Genomic DNA, 9,335 nt, shown 5'->3' with positions numbered 1-9,335 from the left:
CTTGAAAACAAAATACTTCCTTATCAGGCGAAACCATGGAATTCATCATAACTAATGAGAATGTAAGTGTTTTTACTAACGACCTATATATCTCAAAACAATATTTATGAACTCATATATTATGTCGGATTCATTTTCACAAGCATGTCATAATTTTCATATTGGTGTATGTAACACGTAAAACGGTAACAAAATCATTCTATGGCTTTCAAAACTTCTCATTTCTAAATATAGATATTATAAATTAGCATCAGATTATATACTACAAACTTTATATCTCAATTATGATCATCCTAAACATGTAAAACAACTACTACACATATACACAAAACACATTATATATTTTTCATATAAAAATATATCTTATAAAATATAATATTTTTAAATGAAACAATCCCGCGCTTTAAAAGCGCGGGTCAAAATCTAGTCGCTATTAAAAGAAAAGATAAGTTGCATGCATCATGTAGATGCCAAATCAAGTAAAAATGAGAAAATGGAATTCTACCAAATAATAACAATCAACAAATCTGATTTGACATTTATCAAATCCATTTATTTTCATTTATCTTTCTGATGTCAAGATCACACTCTTGCCTCTCATTTATATAAACAACACAACAAATTCTATTTGGTAAAAGTAAATCTCAAAATTGATCCTGATTGTATATATAAAATATATACACATAGAAGGAGAGGGAGAGAGAGGGAATGGGGAAGGGAAGAGCACCTTGTTGTGACAAGACCAAAGTGAAGAGAGGTCCATGGAGCCCTGAAGAAGACTTGAAACTCATCTCTTTCATCCAAAAGTTTGGTCATGAGAACTGGAGATCTCTTCCCAAACAATCTGGTATGTTGTTGCTTTCTGATCATGATCAAAGCAAAGCCTATTGAATGGCTTTTCTTAATATGCTTCTGAATAAAGATGCAAAATAACGAAGGTCTACTAAGATGTGGAAAGAGTTGTCGTCTAAGGTGGATCAACTACCTTCGACCAGATGTGAAGCGAGGTAACTTCACTGCAGAGGAGGAAGAAACAATCATAAAGCTTCACCAGAACTATGGAAACAAGTAAATAACTATATGCATGCTTCTTGTGTTGGACCAAAAAAGTGATTTGATATTGACATTGGTTTTGTGCATTTTTGATAAGGTGGTCAAGAATCGCTTCTCAACTTCCAGGAAGAACAGATAACGAGATCAAGAATGTGTGGCATACTCGTCTAAAGAAAAGACTTGTTCAGAGCTCAGAAACCTCGCCTTGTTCAAGTAATTCTGTTTCTTGTGGGAAAGAAGATAAGTCTCAAGCAGAAGGTTGTTTGAACAAAAAGACCTCTCAAGACTTTACTACTTCAGTGTCTTCTGGTGGTTCCTACAACTCAAACCAGGAAGATGATCCAAAGATAGGCCTCTTGTTTAAGTATAGCGTGTTTAATGACATTATTCAAGAGGTAGACAAACCAGATCTTCTAGAGATTCCTTTTGACTCAGATCCTGACATATGGAGTTTCTTAGATAGTTCAAACTCACTTCAACAATCTGGTGCAAATGAGTTCAGAGCAGAACAAGAGTCTGATGAAGATGAAGTCAAGAAATGGTTCAAGCACATGGAAAGCGAACTAGAGTAAGAAGAAGCTGATAATCAACAGCATAAACATGGAACACAAGAAGAATCATCATCATCATCACTCTTGAAGACCTACGAGCTCATGATACATTAACAAATCCAAATTATGATTTTACTATATGGTTTAAGGCATATTCTTAAATTATTATCCTGGATATCAATACTTGAAGGAAAGTTGGTAATATACAAAATGTATATCAGTTGACTTCTTGGCATTTTCAAGTGTGTAGATGATACATATATAGCTAGCTGGTCAAAGAATATACTATACTAAAAGCTCTGACACTAAACCATCTTCAAAGATGATGCTTAATGTTGAAACTTTTGGTATTCAAAGTTATTTGTAGAAGAGTATTTGGTGAGCTTGATAATCATTCTCCATCATCTAACAACAATCCACCAGCTAGCTTTGTTGAATAACAAGTAAACGCATATGCATTTTTCAACTACTCAAGCAACGTCCCTGTCCCCATGCCATCACTTCTATCAACTTTGTACCAAATCATTACTGAATAAAGAAGCTAATCTCCATAATGATTCATCTCTCCGGAATGTTTCTTGAAATCCAATGGAGACAAAAACTTCCAAGTTTTGGCTCAAGTAATTTGTGTGCATGACATTATGAACATAAATAAATGAAAAGAAAACAGATTCTAAAATTGGGTCTAGAGTCTTAACAAGTTCCAAAAGTTTTACAGAAGCAATAACAACCAAGTTTGTGCAACCAGTCAGAGAAAAGAAAAAGATAGCATTAGGATTCAAAGCGGGCTAAGCTGCACGGACGGGCAAGTGAAAGTTTACTCTACTTCAGCCAAGTAATCGTCAATCTCAGCAGGTGTTAGTACCCTGCACATAACAGCCTCTTTTTTCAGAACATTGATGGCAATAACAAAACTGTCTTTGATTCTATTCGTTTGGAGTATTGAAACATTACCTGAAAATTTTGTCAGCACCAATCTTGCCAATCTCAATGTTTTTGCTAGAGATTTCTCCCTCGAAACTGTGAAACAGACGAGAAAGAAAGATGTTAAGTTCTGTCAAAACTCTGAAAAAAAACAGGACTTGGTAAGAACTCTCACCCTTCCTTCAAAGTTAAAATGGCAGTGTGAATGGCATCATCAAGTTCCATATCTTCAGTGTACCTGATAAGAGAGACTAAGATGACATGACATGCTTCCAAGATCATACACAAACAGTTAAAAATGTTATTTACCTCTTCTCAAGAAATGTCTTAGCATTTGAAACATTCTTTCCCATGGCAGAAGCTTTCCATGAGAAATAAGAGCCAGACGGATCCACCTAGTGAAAAAAAAAGAAATTCTGTAATAAGATGTTTTTATTTACATAAGCGGTTATAATGGTTATATACATCTTTAATGTTACTACTACATACCTGATAGAGCTGTGGACCTTTGTCATCATACCCAGCCACTAGTAGAGAAACTCCAAACGGCCTAACACCACTATTAAGAGAAGGAGGAAATCAAAAGTTGAAGCTGACAAGTAACTCTTGTTGAGCGTATGGGAGGAAGTAACCATATAGTTACCCTGATTGAGTGAACTCTTGCATCACAGTTGCAGTTTCTCTTACAAGTTGAGTAACGGGGATGGGTTCCTGTAACAAATCAAAAAAAAAAAGAAAAAAAAAACATTAGAAGTTGAAAACTACGAATAAGCAACAGTTTATGTTAACTGGAGTCATCAATCCAACAAGGAGTGAAGGTTCATCATACATGTATTATTATACTCCAAGAAAAGTAAGATAAGAATAGAGATGTTAAACATTACTTTGTACAGACGGTTATATTGCTCAGCCTGCTTCCTACTCTTTCGCACAAGAACTCGGAAATCAGGACCCATACCACTTCACAGAATGAAATATCAAAGTTAGCTTTGATATGAACTAAGGAAAAGGCAACTTAATTATGAGAGATACTAAGTAATAAAAATCCAATTTTCAATTAAAGAGCTGAGGAGAAGAAGAACCTGTAAACAACTCCAATGTTGGGAGTCAAATGCTGAATCTTCTGAACCTGAAGTAGAGACATTTGGTTAACATTAGTTACAACCTACTAAAGTTCAACAAGCAAGGGTAGAAAGGAAAACGATCTAATTGCTATAAAACTTGAAAGAAACATGTTGTCATCAAACTTACAGATTCTTCATCAACCAGAATAGAAGGAAGTTTCTTTTCTGTTGCAATGACAACTCCGTTTGAAGCTGCAAAATGAAACCACAGTCGTGATAACAAAACAATAACGTTCCTTAGAATCTCTTTATATAGAATTCCATCAGGACATTCATCATTGACAACAACAAACCTTTGATTCCCAAAGATGTCTGGCCTGATCCAACAGCTGTTAGAGCATGCTCTATCTGAACCAGCTTCCCTGATGGACTGTTATCATAACCACAACACTGATTAACCCCCCAATCTAAATGCTCGAAGGAGATGCGTTTGAAAGATAAACAAGTTCGTACCTGAAGGTAGTGAGAGAAAACGAGTACTGACTGTCTCCCATTGCACCTTAAGCTTAGCTCAAAAACCTGCAAAAAGGCAAAATCATTCTTCTTAACAAATCTTCTGGATAGAAAAACACAAACTTGGAACACCATGGGAAGTGCTGAATCTGCTAAACTTAAACCCACAGAACATCCAACGATCCACACACTCATGTTCATCAACATAAACCCAGTTACTATAAACGCAGAGTCAAACGAAATTACTACACTGAAGCGATTGAATCTGAACAAGGCTTAACCCAACCAAAGATAGGTTCCAATTCTCAATATGGGTTTAACAAAGGAATCAACTTTAAATCAAAATGCATATAAATATCATACCTTTGATATACAGATCGAACAACAGAGTAGACGAAGGAGAGAGAGAGATGAACGAAGAGGAGAAGAAATAAAGCTTCGGTTTCTTAAAGAAAAAGAAAAGTTAAGCATACGACGTCGCTTGTTTAATTTACAAAATGGTCCAATATTTATGTCTATTTCTACTTTCGGACCAAAATACTATTTACACTACAGGCTCTGGCTTCTCAGTAATAATTACAAAATGACCCAAGTCGTGTCCTCTGTTCCAGACCGGTCCGTGGCGGCAGCTAGAGTAGTAAAACTTGCTGGGTTCTCTTCTTTACCTGGAGTGGATCAATAAAGTTGGAGTCTTTTTCAAATCAAACCCATCTTTTGCTTTAGTTGCATTGTAACGGTGACATCATGGCTTCGACTCTTTTCTCCAGAACTTTTCTAGCTGCAAGCCACCGCTTGATCACTCCGTCTCTTCTCCCTCAAAAGACCCTTAATCTCGCCTCCTTTCTTACTGTAAGTCCTAATCCAATCCTCATTCTCGATCATCGGTTTAGGAGATCACAGTGGGTCTAGTGGGGGGTTTGGTGCTTTCATAAAGGTTTAGACTTTGTTGTTGATGAGATCTGCGTCTTTGTATCGGAACCTAGGGAATGAGATTCTCTGTTTATAAAAGTTTGACTCTTTTTTTCTTTGTGTGTGTTGTGATGATGATAATTGCAGAGGAGAGGGCTCTTCTCTCAGTTAGGCTCTTACTCTACAGCTTATAGATCAGCTCGAGCTATGGCTTCTGCTGGAATTGGGGCAAGAGCAGGCTTCTCGACTTCATCATCTGTACCAACTAATGAGCCTGTTGTTTCTGTCGATTGGCTCCATTCTAATCTTAGAGAGCCTGATTTGAAGGTGGCTCCCCTTTTGTCCCATTTGGTTTTCTTCAAAACTTTGTTTGGCATACTTTAGTTTGACCTGTTTTTTGTTCTGTGCTCAGGTTTTGGATGCGTCATGGTACATGCCAGATGAGCAGAGGAATCCCATCCAAGAATATCAGGTGATCATTTGAGTAAATAGGTTATTGATATGCTCTTGATTCTACTGTTGTTTGAGCTATATTCGTTCTATAGTAAAGAAACGAATCTCTCCTCTACAGGTTGCTCATATTCCTGGTGCTCTCTTCTTCGATTTGGATGGAATATCAGATCGATCGACAAGTGTAAGAGTCACTGTGCTCTCCTTTTACTGAAGATCTGTGTTCTCAACTCAACATTTGAAAAGAATCTCGACTCTTTGCTGTTAACATCATTTCCATTTTGTGGGATATATTCTTATTATACTTATTACGTGTTGCTTGTGAGTTTCTGTGTGTGATTTAAAGGACACCATCTAAATAATAGTATGAAAATATCTATTTCTTGATACAGTTGCCACATATGTTGCCGTCTGAGGAAGCTTTTGCTGCTGGTTGCTCTGCTCTTGGAATTGAGAACAAAGATGGAGTGGTTGTTTATGATGCAAAGGGTGTCTTTAGTGCAGCTCGTGTATGGTGGTGAGTTGGATCCAGTTTGTCTTTTAAATTCCTTTGGTTTGTCTAGTATCCTTTTCTCAGATATTTTTACAATTGATGGGTGCTCCTTTCACTTACTGTACACAGGATGTTCCGAGTTTTTGGACATGACAAAGTGTGGGTGCTCGATGGAGGTCTACCGAGATGGCGTGCTTCAGGATATGATGTTGAATCTAGTGCATCAGGTGATGCTATTTTGAAAGCCAGTGCTGCAAGTGAGGCTATAGAGAAAATCTATCAAGGACATTCCGTAAGTAGTCAGGAAATGGTTTTCTATGTTTTCTTGCTGTGCATTATTAATGAGATTGTAGTAGTGAAGATAGACTTCTTCTCTTTTTTTCCTCAGGTGAGTCCAATAACCTTTCAGACCAAGTTCCAGCCACATCTAGTGTGGACACTTGATCAGGTTGGCATTTTCTGAACGGTTTTCTCTTTGTGCTGATGTTATCTTCATTAAGAGAGTCCTAAAGATGACCCGGCTTCAAGTTCTTTAACTGGTGTCTATATCCTGTTTATGGATCAGATTAAGAGTCCACTTCTGCTTTAATTGAGTATATCTGTATACTTGGTTTTTGGTCAATTCACAGGTCAAGAACAATATGGAGGATCAAACATATCAACACGTAGACGCACGTTCCAAAGCCAGGTACTATGATTTGCAAAACTATCACTTGTTTCTGCTGAAATGCTTTCGCTAAATCGATAATCACTGTACTGGTAGGTTTGATGGTACGGCTCCAGAACCCCGTAAGGGAATAAGAAGTGGTCATATCCCTGGAAGCAAGTGTGTCCCTTATCCTCAGGTAACCTGTAAATAAACTCTTATTGTTATGTGACAAATTTTAGAGAACTTGTTTCCTTCCCTCAGTTCCTCTGCTGCATCTTATCCTCGGAGTTAATGTGTGGTAAACTTTATTCTTTCTGCAGTTGTTTGATTCTGCTTCTCAAACATTGTTACCAGCAGAAGACCTGAAGAAACGGTTTGAACAAGAAGGTATGCTATCTCCACTTGGAAGAATGAGTTTCACAATCTTATTTTCTATAAAGCAGTCCTTACACAAGGCTTTTTGTTACAGAGATCTCATTGGACAAGCCTATTATGGCTTCGTGTGGCACTGGCGTGACAGCTTGCATCCTGGCAATGGTAATTAATTATCTTCATCCATCACTTTTGTTTGAGATTATATTATATATATATATATATATATATATATAAACGGTGCAGGAGAGTCTTAATCTGTCTTGGTTGCTTTCTCTTGTTAGGGGCTTCACCGAGTGGGAAAAACTGATGTGCCAGTCTACGATGGCTCGTGGACTGAATGGGCAACACAACCAGACTTGCCTATGGAAGGGGAGGATTCTTCTTCATGAACAGTCCTCAAGTGAAAGGCTAGCAACAAGATTACAAGCCACAAACACGGATGATGTTTTTTAACTTGAGGATGAATCTAAGCTTGGTTTGAAATCTGCCTTGAGTATAAGAGGACTCTTGTCTATATATCTTGGAATATATTTTTTTTCTTTGGGGGACAAAGATTTATTATGGTCTTTGGAATAAAATCAACGAACAGAAAATTGTTAATGGTCATGATTCATGAAACAATTATGAACAAGGTTTTTATTAGTAGATGGGTAATAGATGAGAAACTGAGGCATGGGTGTTCAGCAAGAGATTGTTAGTGTCATGTGCCAGAGTTGTCTCGCAAGTTTTTTAGCAGATTTTTTTTATATGATGTTACAATTATGAAAAAACTACATTAAATGAATTAGTACTATCTTGTTACGTCTAATTGCATCGCTTAACACTTAGGCTGCCTATAAAAAGCTGTTTATAAAGATCCATTGCATCATGCAAGCTGTCCTATAAAAAAATTTATATTTAGCGTAGAATATGTTAATCTGGAATTCGAAATCCAGAGTTACTGTCTAAAAAGATTAATGAATCATCAATCAACCATTGGACTAGCAAACCACAGCAGGTTGTAATTGTTGAGACATTGATGTTACTATTTTTTTCTTTTTTTTTGTGCACTGATGTTACTAACTTATAAGTTAAGAAAATGGTACAACACAGATTATGGAGATAAATGTTTTAATACAAATAGAAAAGATACAGGAGCTTAGCAAGTTGACCGCGTGGCCTAATGGATAAGGCGCTCGCCTCCGGAGCGGGAGATTGTGGGTTCGAGTCCCACCGTGGTCGTTATCAATTTTTTACTGTCTTCAATGGATTTGTTTTTTGAAACTATCAACTTTCATGTCCATTTTCTAAACGACATATAGAGGTAATGTACAAGTTTAATGTTATTTTTGATGCCAAGAGTGAGATATTACTTTATTGATTGTCATGAGACCCCCCCCCCCACCCCACCCCACGTATACGCATTCATATTAATCTACATTTCAAAACCACAGACCTAGCCAGTGCCGGTAACACCAAGATCCTGCTTCTTGTCGTCTTTACCAGCGCCAAATACAGGTCCGCCTAGACCAGCAGCATCGGTGACCTTTTCTTGGTGCTTATCAACTTGAATTCCACCTTCGTCTTCCTTTGACCTTATATCAAGCTTTGTCTTGTTCTGTCCTCCTTCCACTGACTCGTACGTCGTCGCCTTCTTTGATCCCATCGGCTCTGCTCCTTGCGCTCCAGACATTTCTAACGCTCTCTATCTTCTTTTTTGACTCCACCAAAACTAAAGTTATATATATACCCTCACCCCTTGTTCTTGAAATTCAACAGCTGGCCAAGGTGATGTTACACATGTCAGTTTTTTCAGAAGTTTAGACCTATCTTGTTGGTCACGTGTCTTTAAGTAAGAGCCAAAAGGACCCTGCAATTCGCATGAACAAACGTATTATGATGATTCTGTAGTATCCAACTGTTTAAGAACATTTTGAAACTACTCTAGTGTTAGATTTAGACAATTTATTGGAAGCTGACAATTTGAGAGCAAAAACGGACCTATTAAGATTGTGAGTTTTTATAGAGTACTACTCTGGTTGTGTGTGTGAATGTGTATAAGCTCCAATTGAGCAAGATGAGAGCTTTTAATGGTGATTTAAGAACAGAGATTGATAAGAGTGTTTTTGAGTGTATAAGAGACTTAGAAACAGAGATTAAGAGACTGAGAGACTGAGAGATTAAGACTAGAGAATAGATTTGTGTTTCTGGTTTTCAAAACCCTTTCATTGATGAAGGAGGAGGGGAAATCCCCCTCTCTCTCTTAGAGAGATACAATTTCGTCCATCATGCTTATTTATAAGCTTACACAGGTTTACACAATCAGAAACCTATATCTAATGGCTGATAATAACTTAAGAGGAATGGATGGTGTA

The 9,335-nt window shown here is 37.2% G+C and overlaps 4 protein-coding genes and 1 non-coding gene across 6 annotated transcripts; 3 read left to right on the top strand and 2 right to left on the bottom strand.

Annotated features, from left to right (window-relative positions):
• Positions 1 to 704: 704 nt before the first annotated feature.
• On the top strand, positions 705 to 1,828 carry LOC106299334 (myb-related protein Zm1-like). Its single transcript, XM_013735442.1, has 3 exons — positions 705 to 847; positions 939 to 1,068; positions 1,151 to 1,828. Exons 1-3 carry the CDS (start codon positions 709 to 711, stop codon positions 1,623 to 1,625), a joined length of 744 nt encoding a protein of 247 aa, XP_013590896.1. The 5' UTR covers positions 705 to 708; the 3' UTR covers positions 1,626 to 1,828.
• Positions 1,829 to 2,252: 424 nt separating this feature from the next.
• On the bottom strand, positions 2,253 to 4,563 carry LOC106298474 (proteasome subunit alpha type-2-A-like). Its single transcript, XM_013734610.1, has 12 exons — positions 4,469 to 4,563; positions 4,106 to 4,171; positions 3,946 to 4,022; positions 3,780 to 3,844; positions 3,611 to 3,657; positions 3,413 to 3,488; positions 3,172 to 3,239; positions 3,018 to 3,087; positions 2,838 to 2,923; positions 2,704 to 2,766; positions 2,559 to 2,624; positions 2,253 to 2,470 (listed from the first exon to the last, which is right to left on the bottom strand). The coding sequence occupies exons 2-12, from the start codon at positions 4,144 to 4,146 to the stop codon at positions 2,422 to 2,424; spliced, it is 708 nt and encodes a 235-aa protein (XP_013590064.1). The 5' UTR covers positions 4,147 to 4,171; positions 4,469 to 4,563; the 3' UTR covers positions 2,253 to 2,421.
• Positions 4,564 to 4,693: 130 nt separating this feature from the next.
• Positions 4,694 to 7,670, top strand: LOC106296593 (thiosulfate/3-mercaptopyruvate sulfurtransferase 1, mitochondrial). 2 transcript variants are annotated; one of them, XM_013732764.1, is made up of 12 exons: positions 4,694 to 4,954; positions 5,162 to 5,341; positions 5,427 to 5,486; positions 5,586 to 5,648; positions 5,857 to 5,981; positions 6,087 to 6,249; positions 6,346 to 6,405; positions 6,587 to 6,645; positions 6,721 to 6,802; positions 6,927 to 6,993; positions 7,076 to 7,143; positions 7,263 to 7,670. In XM_013732764.1, the coding sequence occupies exons 1-12, from the start codon at positions 4,850 to 4,852 to the stop codon at positions 7,368 to 7,370; spliced, it is 1,140 nt and encodes a 379-aa protein (XP_013588218.1). In that variant the 5' UTR covers positions 4,694 to 4,849; the 3' UTR covers positions 7,371 to 7,670. The 2 variants fall into 2 exon arrangements, with proteins under 2 accessions (XP_013588218.1, XP_013588219.1); XM_013732765.1 differs by lacking the exons at positions 4,694 to 4,954; positions 5,162 to 5,341 and having other exon boundaries at positions 5,434 to 5,486; positions 5,857 to 5,985.
• A 459-nt stretch (positions 7,671 to 8,129) lies between these two features.
• On the top strand, positions 8,130 to 8,202 carry TRNAR-CCG. Its single transcript has one exon. It is a non-coding gene; the product is annotated as a tRNA-Arg (tRNA).
• Positions 8,203 to 8,385: 183 nt separating this feature from the next.
• On the bottom strand, positions 8,386 to 9,325 carry LOC106299547. The gene is made up of 2 exons (XM_013735623.1): positions 8,962 to 9,325; positions 8,386 to 8,830 (listed from the first exon to the last, which is right to left on the bottom strand). The coding sequence occupies exon 2, from the start codon at positions 8,651 to 8,653 to the stop codon at positions 8,417 to 8,419; it is 237 nt and encodes a 78-aa protein (XP_013591077.1). The 5' UTR covers positions 8,654 to 8,830; positions 8,962 to 9,325; the 3' UTR covers positions 8,386 to 8,416.
• Positions 9,326 to 9,335: the final 10 nt, after the last annotated feature.

The sequence above is a fragment of the Brassica oleracea genome, chromosome C6, assembly GCF_000695525.1.
Source record: "Brassica oleracea var. oleracea cultivar TO1000 chromosome C6, BOL, whole genome shotgun sequence".
NCBI lineage: Eukaryota > Viridiplantae > Streptophyta > Magnoliopsida > Brassicales > Brassicaceae > Brassica > Brassica oleracea.
Note: the sequence above shows the minus strand (reverse complement) of the source record. Positions and strands in the feature narration are given on the sequence as shown.

Coding starts and splice junctions, on each gene's coding strand:
- LOC106298474 (XM_013734610.1), bottom strand. CDS start 4,146: ATGGGAGACAGTCAGTACTCGTTTTCTCTCACTACCTTCAG. Junction 3,658..3,779: donor TTCTGGTTGATGAAGAATCT/GTAAGTTTGATG, acceptor TCTCTACTTCAG/GTTCAGAAGATTCAGCATTT. Junction 2,924..3,017: donor AAGGTCCACAGCTCTATCAG/GTATGTAGTAGT, acceptor TTTTTTCACTAG/GTGGATCCGTCTGGCTCTTA.
- LOC106299334 (XM_013735442.1), top strand. CDS start 709: ATGGGGAAGGGAAGAGCACCTTGTTGTGACAAGACCAAAGTGAAGAGA. Junction 848..938: donor ATCTCTTCCCAAACAATCTG/GTATGTTGTTGC, acceptor AAAATAACGAAG/GTCTACTAAGATGTGGAAAG. Junction 1,069..1,150: donor CACCAGAACTATGGAAACAA/GTAAATAACTAT, acceptor ATTTTTGATAAG/GTGGTCAAGAATCGCTTCTC.
- LOC106299547 (XM_013735623.1), bottom strand. CDS start 8,653: ATGTCTGGAGCGCAAGGAGCAGAGCCGATGGGATCAAAGAAGGCGACG.
- LOC106296593 (XM_013732764.1), top strand. CDS start 4,850: ATGGCTTCGACTCTTTTCTCCAGAACTTTTCTAGCTGCAAGCCACCGC. Junction 6,646..6,720: donor GACGCACGTTCCAAAGCCAG/GTACTATGATTT, acceptor CTGTACTGGTAG/GTTTGATGGTACGGCTCCAG. Junction 6,803..6,926: donor AGTGTGTCCCTTATCCTCAG/GTAACCTGTAAA, acceptor TTCTTTCTGCAG/TTGTTTGATTCTGCTTCTCA.